This window comes from Coloeus monedula (assembly GCF_965178545.1).
Source record: "Coloeus monedula genome assembly, chromosome: 5".
Classification (NCBI taxonomy): domain Eukaryota; kingdom Metazoa; phylum Chordata; class Aves; order Passeriformes; family Corvidae; genus Coloeus; species Coloeus monedula.
Window position 1 is genome coordinate 31,149,826 of NC_138785.1, and position 21,045 is coordinate 31,170,870.

The 21,045-nt window shown below is 41.8% G+C and overlaps 1 protein-coding gene across 3 annotated transcripts in view; it reads right to left on the minus strand.

The window, feature by feature from the left end:
• The window catches only part of SEC24B (SEC24 homolog B, COPII coat complex component), a 48,016-nt gene extending 35,594 nt beyond the window's left edge, over positions 1-12,422 (minus strand). For all 3 annotated transcript variants that reach the window (XM_082281215.1, XM_082281214.1, XM_082281213.1), the window contains exons 1-2: positions 12,208-12,422; positions 5,521-6,225 (exon numbers count right to left, since the gene is read on the minus strand). In XM_082281215.1, coding sequence (XP_082137341.1) covers positions 5,521-6,225; positions 12,208-12,328 — 826 coding nt within the window. In that variant the 5' untranslated portion in view covers positions 12,329-12,422. The remainder of the gene's footprint in view (positions 1-5,520; positions 6,226-12,207) is intronic.
• Positions 12,423-21,045: the final 8,623 nt, after the last annotated feature.

Here is a 21,045-nt window from a genome sequence, read left to right on the forward strand (position 1 = left end):
TTTTTTCAACAGCATCCTTTGCTCCTGACTTTCAGTACTGGCTGCAGTCCTTCCCCTTTTTTCAACCACACCTATATTAGCAGGCTTACAGGATTATAGCCTACATTCCCACGGAACTGGGGCAGCAAGGACTTTACATCCTGATCTGACATAATGGGAACTATGTCCGTGAGATAATGAAATTAGTGTCTCCTGTTCAAGCAGACTGTCCATACATACCAGGATGCAAAGAAACCCCTGCCATATATCCACAGAAGGAGTTCTCCAGCTCCCTCTCCTCAGGGAGGAGTCCAGTAAAATTCAGGCATCCTGGCTAACATCCATGCTAACTTGGAGAGCACCAAGAATAATGAGCGTGCTCCAACTGCAGCTGAAATAAGCTGGAAAAACATTAAAGAAAACTACTGACCTAGAAAGACAAAGAGCCTAAATAATACAGAGTATGTCATTTAAATAGCATAACACTCCTGGACAGATTTTTACCAACACTGTTCTGCTGAAATGCAGAATTTAAAACTAGAAGAGGGTGATATTGCAGGGTTAAACTAGTGTAAACTTCCAAGAACAATCTCAAATTGTAAAGCAAATTGTTCTCAGTGGCTATTATTCATCAAGAGCAGTCAACTACCAGCAAAAAACCCCCTCTTAAAATAAATTTGTTTTTTTCTAGTGAAATCTCAGCAAGCTCGCCGAAAATACTTCAGCTGTTTCAGAGAAGGGCTGCTAAAGTTTCAGGAAGACTTTGTTGCAGTTCTATGTCCTTAGGACACAGCATACAGAAGTTCAGGGGGTTGACCTTAGTAAATTTAACATGCTGGAGGCTTTGCAGGGCTATACATAAAATTGGATTTTTAAAGAAACCAATTTAAGTCTAGTGGTGACAGCTTTTTTGATTCAAGCAAAAAACAATTAAAACCAAACAACTTCTGAAAAATCTTGCCAGCCTAAGTTACCAGCCTAAGTAAGTCCTATTTGAACACACAGACTTTATTAACACATCATTCCTCTACATAAAGCTTTCATTTTCATCACAGAGAGCTTTCAGGGCTGACTGTACAAAAGTGCTTTTGAAAAATACATCTAAACTGTAGCATCCTGACTGACAGTCTTTCTGCAATTTGCTTATTTATAATTGAAAGACTGTAAGGGTCATCTTTCACAGCACAGGGGCAAGGACAGCAAACTGTCTTATCGGCATCGTTACTAACAGGAGGATACTGTATCCAAGTTTCTTTACACAAACAGTCACAGAAAGCACTTACGAATTTCAGTGTATCTTAATTTTTTTTTAAAGTAGTTCAGCTAAAAACTATGCACAGAACAGATGACAACTGTTTCCCATCGTTGCTTCTTCCTGGGGAAAGCAGGGAGTATGAAATAATCAGAAAACTTCCTCCCAACAGATATTTCATTATTTCCCTGTGCTCCTTATGTATTGTATCCAGACACTTTCCAAGGATGTACAAGAACTGGCAAATAATTTTCAAAATCCAACTCCTTTTCTTAAAGGCTGAAAACAAATAGAATACTATATATAAAATGACCACCTCTGAGAACAGTAAGACTACATTGGGAAATTTAGAAAGCATCTCAGCATCTCAAAAGCAAACAAATTATGCCAGGATCAAACAATTACTGTAATTACTTTACAATTTTATTATTATGCATTTATTTGTAATTATTTATGTATTTTACTATCCAGGTGTTGTAGCAATTGGATTTTTAACATATTTTAGTCAAAGATGTTCTAGATTAAAAGAAATCAGATATCATTGGAGGCAGTTTGTTTAGCCCCAGGCATCAAAAATGGTTTAAAGTGTTCAAGAGTTAGTAATAAAATCATACAGCTCTTCCTTCAGCCTTGCTATCAGTTGCTATCTTTATCTGCTTTTCTTAGTCAGCAAATACAGAATCATTTGTGTGCTGAGGCTGAACCAGAATTCAGAGGAAAAAAAAATTATTTTCCAGATAATTCACTTCCAGAAACCTGTCCACTGTGCAATGAAGCACAGGGCATGCTTCTATCAGCAGCTTCACAAGCCCATAAAGAGTTTTAATGTGGTTTAACTACTGATGCCTACAGTCTGGCAAACCAACCAAGGACTGCAGTATTACCCAAGTGTAACAGAAACAGTGGATCAGTGTTTGTTTTCATAACTGCAAAGTGAGCATCCATGCCACAGCCAAGTCTAGCATTAGTTCTTCAAAATTCAAGTGTAATATTACTACTTTTTCTTGAGGCCATGTACTAATTCAATCACACCCTTAAGAGCAGCATTGAACAGTTCAAAAATAAAACTACTGCTCATATTGCTCTTCACCATCTGGTCAGCTCCACTGTTCCACCCTTAAAACAGCTGCTCATTACAAAAAAAATTGCTATGAACAAATCATCTCAAGGCACCTCCACAGGAAATAAAATCAACAAGCATTAAAATTAAAATAAAACACTACCAGTGTCAACAAACAATAAGTTGTTTTCGGACGCCTACTGCATATTGTGCTATTCTGGAAAGATACCTGCACTCCTTCAAGTCCAGCTGCAGATTCTGCACTCCACAGAGTCAACTTCTTTGGCCAATCCTTGAAAGAATTCGTTTTTATGCTCAAACACGAAATGACAGTAACTTCAGGAGCTTTTCAAGGAGCTCCCTATTTTTCTTTTTTAAACGGTATTTTGTTTCATGGTTTTGAAATACTGGAGAAAATTACACAGAGCACTCCTCAGCACAGAATTCAAATCTACTAATACTAAAAGTATAAAACTGAGCTGAGCATGACACACTACATCCTAGCCTTGGGCACATGGGAAACAATATTGAAACTAAATTCAAACTGTGGATTGGATGAGCTTCATTTAAGCTTAACTGCTTTTCCCAAAGCTTTACCAAGGCCATATTCTTTCTTAAGTCCTTGGTCTGAGAAAACCTCAGTTACAAGGACTCCTAAAACGGTTTCAATGTTACACCATAATCCAAAATATTTAGCATTAAAAAGGAAACTGACAGCTATCTAATATCTGTCTTCAGTAGAGAAAGCAAGCCATAGTCTGGCACTGCTTACAAGTCAAAACTCCATGAAGTCTGAAAATTCCCAGTTTAGAAAGAAAATCAGAATCTTCCTGCACAGACCATTGCTCTCTCATCTGCAGAGCAGGATGTTTTAATGTGAAAGAACTCCCACATCTCTAATCTCTTCCATGCTTCCGTAGTACTAAGTACTATCCCATGAACTGGGACTCAGTTTTCCTACAAAACAGAAGCTGAAAGCACCAGTGAGGACTGAAAATACTTGCCCTCAACTGGCACCTTCACAACTTTATAGCTACATCCATACTAAAACTATCAAGTTGTTGCCTACAAAAATCAGCTACAACTTCCTAACTCTTTCAAATGCTTATCAAAACTATTGATTAAAAAGCCTCCAGCTGACTCCAAACCCATGTAGGGCTCCCCTTTTTCCCTGAAATTTGTGAGAAAATGCATGTGTGTTTATTAAGATACAATTATTACTATTACTAGAGAGATGATTCTGCTGAATTAAGGTGCAAATGAGACCATATGCCAAACTCAGTGGTATGAATTTCATTTAACAGTAAATGTGAAGTAATGAGAGAATAAATAAAAAGAGAGGAGAGGGGAGGGGAGAGAAAGAGAGTGACGACAGATTAAGACCCATCAAGAGAGTGGCAAGGGGTAGACAAGAAAAATACCTCAAATCCTGCAGGCACTCCCAGGCTGAGAATAAAACATGCTCTCATTTCACTGGGAACTGCCCAATTGCACAGGATACAAGAATTAAAAGGCACAATTACCTATGTGAAATGTTATCAAAGGAAGCAAAAAAGCAAGATTGGACAGTGTTTCAGGAACCACATAGAAGAGATAACAGCAATGGGTTATACAAACCGGACTTAATTTTTGTGAAGGAAATCCAAACATTCGTGGTGGATGTGACTGTGTGATACGAGTGTACTGACACATCTTTAGAAGCAGCGGCCATAGAAAAAGTGAAGAAATACCAACATCATCACAAACACATCCAGGAACTCGCAAATGTGGTAGACATCGTATTTGTGAGCTTTCCCTGTGGAGCATGGGGGAAATGGTACCATAGAAACCACAAACTTCTGAGGGCCCTGGGTCTCTCCAAGTCAATGCAGGAGAAGACAGCTCACACCCTGGCCTCCAGAGCACTCTGCACTTCTGTAGGTATCGTACATGTGTCTGGGAGTAAAGCACGCGCTGTTACATCACCTTAACTCACCAATGAGGTTTCAGCAAATGGCATGGGCACTGGGCAGCCACAAGCCAGCTGATAACAGGCATGGATAGCACGTGGGGATGAGAATGGACTCATATCATGAGGTGCCTCATACCATCCAAATGGGACAAAATTCTACTGATTTTCACTGAAGTGGACAGGCCACCTATACTTAACTTGGAAAAGGAATATACATAAATTATATGTGCTTGATAAATAGAAAGATATCACCACCTGGGGATCCAGTGTCCTGTTAGTCTTCTTCTTCTGGTCTTCTTGGTGGTGGGAGCCCAACACAACAGAGTTCAATGGGTTAATTATGTTCAGGTATACAAGGGAAGTCCAAGCACTTCCCTTTGCATGCAGGCGGGAGAGTTTTACACTGCCTTTTGCAACACTGTGGATCATGCCCAGTCCTTTGGTGGAAGGCCTCAGAAATTGAGTCTGGGGGCACTTTGGGGGTCTTTGATGGTTTATGAGCCCTTCTAAGACATGATGCTGCCTCTCATGTCAGTGCAGTTGAGCCAGTTATGCCCCATCAGAAGGGATGAACACCCTCTGGCTTAAGCGTGACAGTTGTGTAAAGAAGGACAACTGGCATGACATAAAATATCACCCTGCCTCCATAGGGTCTGCTTCTTATCTAGCTCAAAACCCAGCTTCTAGCCACTGGTGGTGGGTGTTCACCCTCCCTGTCTTGTGTGGATCAAAGGCTTCCCCATCACACACCACACTCCCAAAAACACTTCTCCCCCTGGAGAAAGTGTGCACACCTGGCCTCAGCAAAGCTCCCTGTGGCCTCCACAAATGGCTGATTGTTTTGAGTCATTACGACTAGCATTTCAGTCTCTCACAGCGTTCACTAATGCAAAATTTAAAGAAATTACTTAAACCATGAAAAATTCTCTAGCCAGAAAAAAGTATCTTTGTGATTAACAGATATATTTCAGAAATTACCCATTCCTGCAGAACTGCATGAAAAAATTCCCTTCCAAGGCTATGCACATGAAAAACACACCAGTAAACTAAAACCATCCCCTAAATAGTGAATTTTTTCTGCATCTCTCAATAGAAACAAGTAGCTGCTATTGTGAGGACTGTGGTAACCAAATTAGAAAAGCTACAAGAATGAGTGACAGAATTCAAAATTACATTACAGAATTCCACAGTGAACAAGCCCCAGCCAACAAGAGCACATGATTACTTATGCTTCCCAGACAAATCTGGAAGTTCACGATCTTTCAGGTAATACCATACCTGTATTTATTTGGTTGTTTACTTTAGCAACTGATCCAGTGAGATTCCTGCTGAGGTTGTCTTGCACAGACTGAGCAGACGAAACAGTTGATAATGTTGTATTATATCCCACGGGAACGTGCTGTTGAACAGAATGAGGTACTGATGTACTCTGGCTAGAAAACGCATTTGTGTCTTTGAACTGTCCAACAGCAGGTAGACTCTGCGAGGTAAATGTCTGCCCATACGCACCGCCAGCAGCCACGGGAGGATAGGAAACATTAGGATACATGGCACCAGAAACCACAGGCATGGCATAGTGATCAGAATTAAGGGGAAATCCCTGAGATGCAACTGAAGAGCTGACAGAAGTGCTGTAGTGATTATCAAATGCTGAATATGACTGCTGAGCACTCATATGCAAGTAGGATGCAGATGATATTGCTCCTTGAACAGGTCTGTCACTGGACCCCCCCAAATGGGGAGGAGTGTTGTTGTACAATTGCTGTGATTCCTGTGCATTCAACACATTGCTACCCCCAGATGTCACAACGTTTTGTGCTGGTGCTGAATAGTAACCAGGGTAGTAACTGGCTCTGTACTGATTATCCAGATGTGAAGCAGCAGCTTTATTGGGCACTTGGGAATAGTGTCCTGAAGGCGCACTGTAGTTTGGAAGATGTGAGCCATAGCCAGAGGGGAACTGCATCTGACTCTGCATAGGACCTGAAATGAAGAGAAAACATCACATGTATTAAATGAGCATCTGCTAGTAGTGCCAAAGGGACTCTGCACTTGAACTAACAAACAATTACTTTCTTCTTCTTTTCTGTCACTATTTTTGAGTTCAATCCCCATCAGCAGAGAGAGGATAAACCAAGTATAACACATGCAAATACAGTATTTGAAGAAATTAGTAAACACACACAGAAGTAGCAGAAAAATGGATTCCATGCTAAGACTGTTGGCCTCTTGTTTGTATTTTGAATATTTTTAACAGTTTATAAGAGGTTAATACTTAAAAAAAATAGTGAGCAACAATAAACACCAAACTGGTGTTTCTAAGTGTTTGAACACAAGGGTTTGCCTTACAGAAACTGCCTGAAGATGGAAACTGAAAAGCTGCAGTCAAATCAGTGTGTCACTACATAACAATATAGGTATTTCTTCTTTACAAGTCTTCAATACAGTGACCAAGATAAAGAGCTGCAGGGCAGTTATATTTGTCTTCTATGTCCTTATGTATTATGCTTTCAGGAAAACTGATGTTTTTATGGAACTACAGAGTATTTGATAAGGCATGTCATTTTAATTTACTGTCTGATACTTACATCACGTGTAAGAGATGTTGATATCAGAGAAACTGACCTCTGGTATCACTGCAACTGACTATGCAACATTAGAGGTTAATTACATACTGGCCCAGCAAGGGTCAAACAAGTGCTTGCTTGCTAGAGACCAAATGTTAACTATGTCCAAACTGATTTTCTCAGGACCAATTGCTCAATGGGAAATCTCAAAGTTCTTCCTCACATTCTGTTCCTTAACCCTGTTTTTATTTTTAGTGAACCACAAATGCTGTGTCTGGATAACTTAACTTTCTTAAAATTGCCACACCCTATTGCTTACACCACGCAGAATGACTACGGTGTTATTTCTCACTCCTTGGTCAATAAAAACACAAACACAGCACTGGCCCACTCACAAATTAAATGGCAGCTGAGGTAATAATGAATAGTTGATTCCCCTGTTTATATTTACAATGATTACAAAACTTAAGCATTCATTCCCTTGTCTTGAAATTCTGAAAAACCACTGTTTTCCAAGTAACCTCTAGGTGCCCTATGATTAACTTGCAAGGCAATTTTAATAATGAATTTGTTAACAGACCCCTATAAATAAGGAAGATACTGCCCAAAATTGCTGTCTGGTAAAATTAAAAATGCCCTTTCATAACTGACAGGAAGTTGAGCAGACAAGAAAGGAGCTAAAAAAAATGCAGAGCAGTAACTTGGACTGCTGGGTAAAAGACAGAGAGGCACTTTGGAGAAAAGCATAAAGAGCTTTAAAAAAAAATTATCTCATGTTTTGAGGAGAGCATGTAACTATGCTTCTGATTCACCTTTTCCTTGAAAAAGTGGGAACTACTTTATAGAGCTGCATAGTTTTTTCTCCTTTAAAGGAAAATGACTTTGAGTTAGCAAGTCATTACCTGATACATGAACTTTGCCAGACTTTTGACCTGCTTTTTAAAGTCTGAAAAAGCAAACCCAAAGATACACCAATAACTTACATGTGTCAAGGCTTATGGCTTTAAGCAGCTATGTCACTTAAGGTGGCAAGAAAAGATTTTTTATTTGAAAAGTCTGTGCATCTGTTCTACTGATATATGCAGATTCAACTAACTGAGCAGGTATAATTTAGAAACTGGTCTAGGAGCACCTGACTTCTAAATAAAAGGTTGCATATCAAATCATCTACTGCGAAGTCTTCCAGTACCTAGCTCTTTTTTAAAAGCACACACCATAAACAGAGATTAAATTACCAATACAAGATTTCAGTCTCTACATAATAAATGCAGAGTCCTTTTTATTCACATTTTAAGTAGAAACATCTATAAATACACACATGAAAATTTCACTGAGACAGACAATATTTGAAAATTATATTTTTGATTTCAAACTGCAGGTCCTTTGAAAGCAAGTTTTACAATTAGAGATGAAAGATTAACCTCACTATTTGAAGTGAGTTTTTTGTCCATTTGATTATAAAGAATGTGAGTAGAAAGTAATTTTTGCACTGCAACTAGTAGCCGAAGCTACTAATGGTGGCTAGACAACTGGACAGTTTACAACACTGGAAATCAGTATACATCTTCAGTATCATTTCAAAATCTCATTAATCGCACACCAGCTGCACACAGCAGGTGTATTTCTAACACATCATCTCTATAATGAAAGCAGTGAACCTCTCCTACGAACAAACTAATATTCTATATAATGTTACAATGTGTAATTACACAGACATTAACAGGTAAACTGTGGATTTTCATTGTAATTCTTATTGTATTGCCCATGTTCTCATGTTTTTTAAGCTGCTTTAAAAAGGGTATTGGGGAGGCGTTCTTGGTAAAAAAAGAAGGGGGAGTTGTGGAGGGCTGTGACCCCTGGCACAAGAGCCCTCTGCACTCTCTTGGAGGAGAGAGGCCTGAGGGCAAAAAGACTCTCCCAGAGATAAGCAACCTTTCTCTGGGTCATGGTGACAAAGTGAAGCACCCCCAGCATGCCTTGTTTCTATATGGTAATAGCCTGTACCCAGTTGGCTAATTGGTTTCTACCCCACCCCCTGCCTTTCCCATAAAAAGCCCCTGTTTCTGCCCCTGGCCAGGGAGCCTTTGTCCCTGGCCGTCCCTTCCCAGGGGCTGCTGGACAACAAAAGCTGCCTCTGTGGAGCTGCCAAACGAGGCTCCTGTCTCTCTGTCCCCGAGATCACCTTGGGTGATTTCACAAAGAGCTGGTATCACTTATAGCAGAGAAGTTGCTACACTCGCTGAAATCCCCTGCTGCCCAGGGAGGCCTGCCATCCCCCCGGAAGAGCTGTTCTTTGCAGGACGCTCTCTCTAGGAAGGTCGTGGCACACCGGTGCTGACCAGCATCGGACCCCCTGTGATAGTAAACCTCAAAAATCTTAATGCTTTTTAAGGGGGAGGGGGGGAGGGGGGAGCCACCATGCAAAAAACTCCAAACTCCCACACAAAAAAGCAGCAGTGATCTATGACTATACCACAATGTGAATTAGTAAAGTTTTGCTTGCTAATACCATGTTTGGTTTTTACGTCCATGCATTCCCTCAGTAGCATAATTCAGCCGTCTGCCACATACCCTACCTACACGGAGTCTACAGATGCTACAATACCAAACTTCCTTTCTATCCAAAACCACTTGTGAGCTTTCCAAAACTTGCAACATCCCTTTACCCACCTCCAGAGAAGACTCCCACAGCTTCCAAACACGTCCTTCCCTCCGTGGGCAGAGGGCAGCACCACTGTCCCTTGTTTACTGCTGGCAAACAAACCAGCAGATCAAGCTGCTGCTGAGCTCTCACTACAGCTCAGTCACAGAATTGATGTCTCCTCCTTCATTCACTCAGCTTCCCATTTTCACAAAATATTCAGAGGTTTCCCATCTTTCACATCTCTATTCTCTTTGTTAAATTGACTGAAACTATCCCAAGTCTGAGGAGGGATGAAAAACAAAGCTAAATAACATAATAATGGAAATTTTGCTTCCACAATGCCAGTAGAGATACCAATGGCAGCCTTACAAACCAGCTGTAGATAGCACCAAACAAAACTCTTCTAAAGAGCCATGGGGATTCAATACAATTATCCTCTCAGTGCTGCATTTCAATACATTAAATTGTTAGCACTGAAGTCCTCCATCACTACTGAAGAAATACACCATCTTTCAGTACTGATTTAACAAGAACCATTTTGTTATGCTGAAATTAGGAAATAGGTCATTTTCCACTTAGATACAAAGCCACTTGTAAGATTACAAAAAAAAAGATTCTCGAACTTGTAAGAGAGAAGGAAGAAAATAATACCATATACACAAGAAGTTACTTTTAAAAACCCAACAAAACAATCACCCCTAAATTTAACAAAAACTAAAGTCTCCAAGGATCTCAAACGGACTTGGTCATTGAACCAAGCAAAACTTACTAGTAATAAACCTAAACATCCTTTTTAATACCATCATATGTACAACAGGCTGCTTGCCTTCTGCAAAAACCACTCTTTTTCATCAGATGGCAGCAACTACAAAGTTTTAACTGAAAAATTCACATTTAATCAAATTAAAACACAGAGCACTCTAAACACTTGAAAGGATACACTGGTATTTTCCTTCAGCCAATATAGAAATAGCTCAATTCACTTTAGAATCTTACATTTAAACTCCATTACAGCGACATAAAATTAAATTTCAAAAGCAATGACAGTCCTCTTTGTGAGGTTTAGTTTCTATGAGATAGAATAGAAATTTCCACTAGTCATTTTATGTTACTATTCCCCTCTACTTCCCCTCCTACTTCAATTAAAAAAAAAGCCCCAAATCCTGTGTTGTAACTGCAGGAGATTAGCACTACAAGACAACAGATAGACCAATAGAAACATTTTATAATGCTACTGCTAAATGTCACAAAATAAAAAATTCAGAGACTAAAATTATTGACTAATGTCATCAAAAGCATCTAAAGGAACACAGAAGCCAATTCAAGTCTGTTATTGAACGGTGTATAAATTTCTCAGAATTAAAGTGTTTTTCAGAAAATAAATGGCCTATGCCCTGGTTTTACAGAAGCTATTTCTAACAATATTAGCAGCAACAAGGAGTTAATTAATTAAAACAACAAAAACGATGGCTCTTTAAAATTAGTATTTCATTCAGCTAAGAACATGAAGAGAAGATGTGATGACAGTTTCTATTTGTTTCTGGAAACACCTCCAGGTTATTCATGCTGTAGCAGTTGTATCTCGATAACAGCATATTTTTTGATTAAAAGCCATATCAATTGGCATTTTCTGCACAATTTTTACAAATACCAGCATTACAATACCAGTTTGGACACAACTGAGGCATCACTATCTCTTTAAAACCTACCGTTTAATTACGTTCATTTTCTTCGGTGACTGCCTCAACACCTACTTTATAAGCATTTAAGTGCTTAGCACTTAATTTCCCCTTTGGACACGAGAAAAATTCACAATTCTCAAGTAAAATATTTTGTAGGTCCTTACCCTGCATACTGATCTGCTCAGAAAACACACCTGTGCAGGAAATAGTCTGCTACAAAAGATTTAACAGTATAAGCTAGAACTCTATGCAAGAGGCCACATTTATTTACCACACCAATATTACATAGAGGAGATGATTATGTAGGGATTTTGAAGAGTTAATGTGGTGTGTCAATAAAGAACTGATTTTATAGTGCAGCAATTTAAAAATGCGGAAGTGTACACTCACTACTTTCATTCATAGTCCAGTCAGTCTCACTACCTCTCCACCTGAAATGGGAGTCAATATTTTGTGACTTCAAACTATTCTGCCTTTGTTTTTCAGTGACCCACATTTCACTGGTCCAATGTTCCAATGGTCCAATGCCTGTTCAACTCAAATCGCAAGATCCAGTTGCGTGAACGTTCACCCCACCTACTACTTTTAAGTTCATATACTGATACAAAGTGAGTACTCTCGCCCCCAGTACGCGATTTTCTGCCCATTCTCACGCACGACAGCCAGCGTCGAGGCCTGGAGGTGCCTCGGCCTCCAGAGCCTTCGTGAAACGCCACAAAGCAGGCACCACAGCACCGGGCAGATCCAAATCTGCGAGGAGAGAAAGGCGCGGATATCCCCTCCCTCGCCCCTTCAGCGAAGAGGCTGCGCCTTCTCAAGTTCTTTCCGCACGCAGCCGCGGGGGCCCAAACCTTCCCCGAGCAGCTCCGGCGGGTCCTGCTGCCTCTGAGCCAAAGGGCTTCGCTACGTGCCGGATCCGCCGGGCCCACGCCCGCCCCCCCGGGAGGAAGGAAGAGCGCGCAGGCCCCCAGCCCCCACAGGGGCCTCACCGCCGCAGGAGCGGCGCAGCTCGTCCTGGGGACCCCGCGGGCGGCCCTTCCCCGCCCGCCCGGGCCCCGCGTAGGCCCCTCACCGTTCTGGCAGCGCGGCGCGCCGCTCGCAGGGGCCGCGGCCTCCAGGGAGCTGCCGGGCCCGCCCGGGGAAAACGCGGCGGCGGCGGCGGGCCGCGGCGGTAGCCCCGCGGGCGCGGACATGACTCCTCGCAGCGCTTCTTCACTGCGTCCCACTCCTGCCTGCGCCTCTTCCTCCTCTTCCTCCTCCTCCTCTCCTTCTCCTCCGCCGCCCGATCCACAGCCGGGCGCCGAGCGAGGGTCGGGAGCCGCGGGAGGGCCCAAGCAGCCGCGCGCGCCGTCGCGGCCCTGAGCGCCGCCGCCCACAGCGCCCCCTGGCGGCGGTTCCGCCGTGAGGCCGCGCCCCGCCCGGCACTGCCCGGCCGCGGGCCCGGCAGGATGGGCTGAGCAGGGAGGACGGGCTGAGCAGGGAGGACGGGCTGAGCAGGGAGGACGGGCTGAGCAGGGAGGGTGGGCTGAGCAGGGAGGACGGGCTGAGCAGGGAGGGTGGGCTGAGCAGGGAGGACGGGCTGAGCAGGGAGGGTGGGCTGAGCAGGGAGGACGGGCTGAGCAGGGAGGACGGGCTGAGCAGGCAGGATGGGCTGAGCAGGGAGGGTGGGCTGAGCAGACCGGATGGGCTGAGCAGCGAGGATGGGCTGAGCAGGCAGGACGGGCTGAGCAGGGAGGGTGGGCTGAGCAGCGCGGCCGGCCCTCGCACCCCGCGAGAGGCTCAGCTCACCCGCTCCCGGCGGACACGGCCCCTGTGGCGGGGAGAAACCGCCCGGCCCGCTTAGTCTGTGTGTGGCGAGGCCGCATGCCCTATCTGTGACTCTGTGAGCAGGCCGGGGCAGGGTGAGGAGAGGCTCGGGGAGGTGATCCTGCCCCTCTACTCGGCCTTAGTGAGGCACATCTGGAGTGCTGGGTTCTGTTCTGGGCTCCTCAGCACAAGAGAGACATGGAGCTCCTGGAGCATGTCCAGTGGAGGGCAACAAGGATGCTTGAGGGACTAGAGCATTGCTTTTCAGGAATGGCTGGGGGAGCTGGGCTTGTTAAGCCTGGAGAAGAGACAACTGAGAGGGGATTTAATCTATATATATGTAAATATATATCTGTACACATATAGTCTATAAATATCTAAAGTGGGGCTGCCAAGAGGATGGAGCCAGGCTCTTCTCACTGGTGCCAAACAATAGGACACAAGGCAACTGGCAGAAACTGATGCACGGGAAGTTTCACCTAAACTTTTTTACAGCGTGGGTGACTGTGCACTGGAGCAAATTGCCCAGAGAGGTTGTGGGGTCTCCCTCACTTGACTATCAGGAGATACTCAAGAACCATCTGGATACAATCCCATGCCATGTGCTGTAGGATGACCCTGCTTGAGCAGGGAGCTTGAACCGGATGAGCCACTGTGGTCTATTTCAATCCGACAGATTCTGTGAGGTTGCTCCATGTCCCTGCCTCAGGACACAGATATACACATGTACAATACACACACCTCTCATCATTTTGCTTGAGACATTTTTGTATGTATAGGTAATATGTGCTACTTTAGGTCTAAATGTACCCTAGAACACACAGAAGTAATGTGCATGTTCTGCACAGAGGAAAAGGCCTCAGAAGGTGAGGTGAGGTGAAAGCTCTCCCGCTGTAATTATTCTTGTACAGACAGAAAAGCCTCAGTGAGATGGGGTGAGCTGAGGCAAGGCTTTTCATTCAGTGTTAGGAGTGCACACTGTATTCTGTCTGTCTCCAGTGTGGATACATGCTATCTATAGAGACAGGCCTTCACAAGGAACGATGAGGGAAGGCAAGACTTTCCGGTCTCTGTGCAGAATATATGCTACATATTCTCTGAACTCCAGGAAGACAAGTGTTGGAGAGCCTCTGCTATGGTTCAACCCCAACCAGCTACTGAGCACCACACAGGCTCTCGCTCACTCCACCCCACTCCATCCGGGTGCAATGGGGAAGAGAATCAGAATTGTAGAAGTGAGAAAACTCGTGAGTTGAGATAAAGTCTGTTTAAGAGTTAAAGCAAAAACACAAGCAAAGCCAAACAAGGAATTCCTTCACCACTTGCTGTGGGTAGGCAGGTGTTCAGCCACCTCCAGGAAAGCAGGGCTCCATCACATGGAATGGTTATTTGGGAAGACAAACACCATCACTCTGAACATCCCTCCCTTCCTTCTTCTCTCTCACCCAGCTCTATATGCTGAGCATACCACCACATGGTATGTAATATCTCTTGGGTGAGTTGGGATCATCTCCCTCAGTTGTGTCCTCTCCCACCTTCTTGTGCTTGCCCAGCCCCGTCGCTGGTGGGGTGGTATGAGAGGCAGAAGAGACCTTGACACTATGTAAGCACTGCTCAGCAGTAATAAAACATTCCTGTTTTATCGACACTGTTTCCAGCTCAAATCCAAAACATAGCCCACACCAGCTGCTGTGAAAAAAATTAACTCTATCCCCAGCCCAAACCAGCACACCCTCCCCTGTTGGCTGCCGTTGACAAAGGATTTCCATTCAGTTTAGCACTTTCCACAGTCAATCACGCACTAAACCATATTAATTTTGACTGTTTGTCTGTCTCTATCACCTGTCTATCACCTATCATTCACTCAGACACTACTCAAGACTGAATTAATCGCTCAGGTTATTTAATTAATTATACAAAAAGGTCAAGAGCACTATAATATACAGGTGATTATATCGTCAACACTAAATCCAACAACACTGAATCACCTTTACTTGTTGCATGCATTTGACCAGTCCCATCCCTGTTTGTATACTGTCCTTCCTACTGGTTATTATGCATGTCTGTCCTTAAATACTTTTTAAATTACTTTGCCTGTATGCTTAGCATGTGGCCCACCTCTGACTGTTACAGTTAATAAAGGGGCATCTTTTAATACTGCAGGAACTGCTTGTATTGGAACGTTTCTCAGCCTTCACACCCTACCAGACAATGTAGAGGTGTCTTGCGCAGGCCTCCATCCTCCTTTGATAGATTGTAGATCCATATCTGAAAGAAACAGTTTCTTCTCCATGACCTAATAAGCTTGGGCAAGAAATAATGGGTCCAAAATGCAGCAACATTCAGGTGAACTATTAAGAAATAAACATTATCTTAGGATACTATAGGACTAAGTGGCTTGGGAATGTGTGACATTGCCATAATAGAAGGAGTTTTCACAGGGGTTACACAAATATTTTGAGAATCAGACTGTCAGCCAGAAAGTGACCTCTTGAAGTCTCTTCCAGGCCTGTATTGCTTTGACAGGGTTAACAAATTCTGCTGTTAAAGTTGTTCTTCCTTCTTTGTAACCCACGCTTTCCTTTCTTTGTAACCCATACTCCATCCTACACAAAATACTTCTGAGAAATGAATGCATGACAGCAAAATAATTCAGAAATATGGACAACCAGTTGATTTGTCTTTTCATTCTCAATGCTGTTTGAGAAGGCGTGTAACTGCTTCCTTGTACTACAACTATATTTCGTCACAGCATGCAGCACATATGAATCTGTTTTGACAAAGGCTTTTCCTTTTCTAAGTCTCATTTCTCTAACTCCTGGTACTGTGAAACCATAAATATATCCTATATCACAGTCTTTGAAAATGACACATCAATTTATGGTCAAGCAGAAGTCGTTTCAGATCATTGTGCTAAAAGCAAGAGGAGGCAACTGGGAATTTTCCCATTTTTTGAATGCTTTTACAAAACCTTTTGTGCGGCTTAATCAATTATTTTCTACAAACAACAATGACACTGTGGTTTAACCCATTAATTCCTAGGAAATCCAGATAAGTTGGCAGCTAGAACACAATCCCCTAATGGAAATTCACCATAAACTCAAACCCATTAGTTTTGTTTTCCTCATTTATAATGAATCTGAAAGCGTTAGCAAGGAATGAGTACTAATGTCTGCTTTTTATGCTACCATGCAACAAATAACACAGGAGCTGTCTCATCTGGGCCATTGCTTCCTCCTGGTCTAGCAACAAGCTTATTACAGAAGTAATAAATTCTTTGGCCAGTTGATGAGACTTAATTACTAATAGATTTATTTTGACCTTTGGTGGAGGAAACAGTGACATAGAAAAAGTCTCTCTGCCATTTGGGTTTGCAGAACAAATGTGAAAGTGCATCTTGTTACCCATAACCTGGTAAATGAGGCATTAAATGTCCAAACTTAAAAAAAAAGGTTATTTTTATGAGGAGGAAAACCTGGGAACAAATTGTTATAAATGGAGTTAGAAATAATTTTGAACTTTAGCGTAACTAAGCCAAGTTTCTTCCACTTTGTCACACATTTCAGAAGGAGAATGACAAATCAGGTGCTTTTATAATCTCCATCAACAAAATATAGCTGTAGGTCACTCTATCTCACTAGTACATTTTTAATTATTGTGCTGTATTTCTAACAGGAACTGGGCCACTTCAGTACAAAGTAATAAGGCTTCACATTTCCACAATAAGAGTCTCCAATTGTGTTAACATCACTGTATTTACATAAGTTGCCTCTAGTCACTGCAGTGGGATCACTTTCCAGAATGAGAACGGCAAATCAAGACTCTTGATGTCACTGTGAAGTGTGCCTCTGCTTGGGTGACCTCTTCATCTGGATGAAGGATAAATCCCTGCATCCACTGGGTGAGTTCTATGCTATACTTCATTTGCAGCTGGCTAATTAGTAGAAGAGGCCCCAGGGTAGTTATGCTCCACTTAAAATAAAAATCTTTCAAACTTCTAAAACATACCAGAGAACAAGATACCAGTTGTGATGCTGCTCCGTTTTCTTACACATGTACAGATTTACTTTCCATGTAGTTTATTTTAGTAATTATCCAGATAACTCCAGAGGAGTTTTGTGTCTCAGCAATGAGCAGGACTTCTGTTTGTCTGCCTGAAGCACTTGGCATGTATTCTGTCTGGGTACACAAGCCTGAACTGTGCTAAATTTTCGTGAGGGTTTTTTTTCCTTTCCCTTCCATTTTTTTTCCCCCCCCCCGGGATATTTATACTTCTAATGGAAAAGGCTCAAAAAGCAGCAGGATCTACCTGGCTGTGGTTTCACCAGCTCTAAGGAAAACCTTACACATTTGCACATCACATTTACCAAGCGCTGTACAAATTATAGGAAAAAGGGGTCTGCAAATACCAACATAATGATGGTGACCCAGCTACTTTTGACTACCTTGGCATCAACAACAGTCTAATTGTCATCATCCTAGGGTGGCTGTGAATTATGTAAAAGAATGATTTAGCTTTTTGCTGGACCGAGGCAATGAGCTCTGCTAACTGCTACAGCTGATAGTGGCTGGGTATAGCTAATCATTATGGCCTCTGTGTCTGAGGCTAGAAGTCAGAGTAGTTGTTCCATTCTGTAACCCCTAATGATGGGTGTTGTCTCTGCTCATGCTCTAGTCCATAATTTCCGTGATACCTCTTTAAATCTGGATATATGACACAAATTCTCACTTAAATTGGTGCTCCTGATTGGCAAGTATGCCTGGTAAGCCTCTTGAGTATACAGTGTAAATAAACAAATACATCTGTATCTAGACTTGTAAGATTCCTGGGTGGTTTCATCAGCTGCAAACTTCAGTCTATGGTAAGCTACCACTAAGGCAAGCTACCACTAAGGAAGAACCTCAGCTGTATCCTGAGATCTAAATATTTTCATGAAATTATGTTCAAAGGGAAACTCTAGCCACAAGCTTTCATATGACTTTGGGGCACAGCTAAACAAAAGCAAGACAGTCTGAGAAATTTCTGCAGCTGATGTGCCACATCCCAGCTGTAGAGGCATAGTGATTCTGGGATCCAAACAGGTTGAGTTTTAGCTCATGAAACCCTTTCCGTTTTCAGCTATTAAAATTTTATGGTTTTCCAGTAATTTTTATAAGATCTGTAAAACTAATAAACCCCTGAAAGATCTTTTACTCTCTGGCAGTTTGATATTTTATATGTTTTCCATTAAGAGGGAACAATGACTCATCTAAACCACTGGAGCTCCCTTCTTCCTTTGGCTCCAGATGTGCCACTTGCTCCCAAAGCAAATCTTGCTGTTACTTCTAAAAGAGAAGAACACTCCAAATATGGGAACTTGTTTCCAAAAATAGTTTTCCTGGATGTGTACATCACTGGTCCCCAATGTATCTTTCTTTACATAATCAGTAAGAAACCAACAGACCAAACCAGAAGACTTAATTCGTCTTCTACATTATCTGACTGCACAGGCTCCACTGTTTATGTCCATCACAGGTCCTGAGGAGCTCAGTCACATAACACCCTTAGCTTCAAAGGGTTTCTTATATGAACGATGGCAATGAGATAGGCTCATGTGAACTGTAGATCAAACCATTCAAAACTAAAATTGGAGATAATTAAACCATTGAAGCACACTTAAAAGTCCCACACTGTGGATTATCAGCTTAATGCTGTAAACCTCAAGGACTTTGCAGTAGCACTTTATAAACACTGGGTTTCTGTGTACATTACATTTGAAGCAACATAAAGAGCTGGAATTGCGTCTGTCCTTATCTGAAGAGACTGCTGTCCTCTGAAACTAATTGAAAAATTCCTCTCACAATATTTGGCAGTATTTTGGAAGCTTGTCATGCCAATTAAGTATCATGGACAGTGGCCGACCAAGGCCAGATTCTGCACTGACTGCCTTGCCCTCTTGTGAGACCGGCTGGAGGAGGCACATGAAGCTCCGCATTGCTAGAAAAAACATTGCTCAAAGGCATCACATAAAGTGACATATTTTCCCTCTACAGCAGTACCCTATCACATACTAGTTATTTAAGGTCAGACTATTTTCATGAGTAGCAGTATGTTGTTTCCAGCCAAGGGAACCCAGAGAGGGATTTTCAATGTCCAGAAGAATAAATAAATAAATAAAATTAATAAAAAACCATATGGATTGATTCATATAATATTATATGCACGAAAAAAAAAATTAAACAGCAATGATTAGTTTCATTTTCAAGCACAAGGTAATTAGTAGCATTCCTGGAGAAAGACATGTTTATCTAGAAACTTTTCAGACATGTAAACAGCCCATCTGAAAAAGTATCTCTGTGCTTATAGTTGCTCTGACCACCTTACCACTCAATCTTGCTTTGAGCTTTTTTGAATGGTGGTTTTTTACTATCTGTAGCTTGTTCCCAGCTGTTGCCTCCTAATTTAATTTCATTTTTCATAGTGGGTGAAATTCACATTTTATTTTTACACCACTAACTTCTGTTGAAATAAATGGTGGCATTCTAATTTCAAATTTGCTGAAACAGGAGGCAGTGGAGTGAGCACCTCTGTTTAGCACATCTTTTGCTAAGACTGCAACATTTATGACCACACAACACAAAATTATAAAAATACCAATAAAAGCCAATGACTTCCTTTCAGTAATAAAGTGCCTACATATAAACATTTTTTCTAGTATAGAATGTAAATCTACCTTCACAAAGATCAACTTGCTTTCCGTGCGATGCTTTTGCTTTAAAAAGAAGTGGAAGGAGGTCTCTGCTACCTTATCTTTTAAGAGCAGCTTGTGCTGTGTGGTTTCACATTGTGATAGAAATAGTGCAGATTCAAATCACATCTGTGGGAGCCATTTTGTTTACAGAAGAAGAAGTAGCACAATTTTTGGACATTATTTTAAAGGCAAATTATTTTTCTGTGGAAGGTTATGACTTGGGACAGCAAGATATTGCTGCTTCTTAGTCCATCATGAGAAACATGTCCATTTTTCTCCTCATCTGACCTCCATCAAATTGCTTTCATTTTAACTGAGATCCCAGTTTGGGATTGGTTCTACAAGTAGATGAACATTTGCTGACAAATTATTTACTTAGCTGCAAACAAAACAGCTCTGGCCTGACTGTGCTCAGAAATGTGATTGAATAATTTCCATTTCAAAAGCACTTTCTTTAGCATTGTTCCTGCTGTGTAATGCAGTATAAGGAAAGGTGATGAAAGGAATGGTAGCATGCAAACTGCAATTCAATGATTCATATTGAGTTCCGGTCACCTCACCCTTTTTCTCCTTGATGTCAAAAAGCCTTTTTCTATCATATCATTGTGACTCAAAAGATCTGTTTATTTATTTGCCTTTTGGCCAGATGATCAAACCAGCCATTTTCTTGAATTTCTTTTAGTATTTAAACAAGTCTTCTGCTTCAGAAACGTGTGTCCAAAGTTAACATTGTGTCTAAGTGCCCTCTAGATTACGGATGTTAAGCATATGTCTAAATATGTACCTGTGTAGTTTCTGAGAACAAAATACTGCCAGAAAAATCAACTGGACAGGCCCCATTCCCCAAGTTTGCTTGTTCCTAAGAGTGGGGGATTATGTTTTTAGGAGATAAATTAACCCGATACATTCTGAGGTCTCTGAAAGTGGGACTAATCACACGTTTGCCCCTGAGTCTGGAGCTGTTTATTAAGCAGCAAATACCATCACACAGGAGTGTTTTTTTCTTTCCAGCTATTTTCTTTCCAGCTCTAGGCTAGACTTGAACAGGGAAACTGGGGTTAAACTTAGATTTCCTGTTCAAAATTTCGTGCTGTTAACTTCGTATAGATGTGACAACTTCTGTTGCTCTTGTTGCACAGTGTTTACTTTTTATATACTGGTGTTGTGTCACAGGACCAAAACCTTTCCGTACATGTGGGCTGGAGAAAGCAGAAAAATTGAGGGACATCTTTTCCCTGCTCCTTGGAGATGCATGAGCAGCTGAGAAATTTGTGCTCAAAGATTTTATTTTACTGTTCCCCAAGTAAACATGTTCATGAAGAGATCTGGTCAAGCACAGTGGGGACCATAAATAAACTGCCCTCTGAGAATAG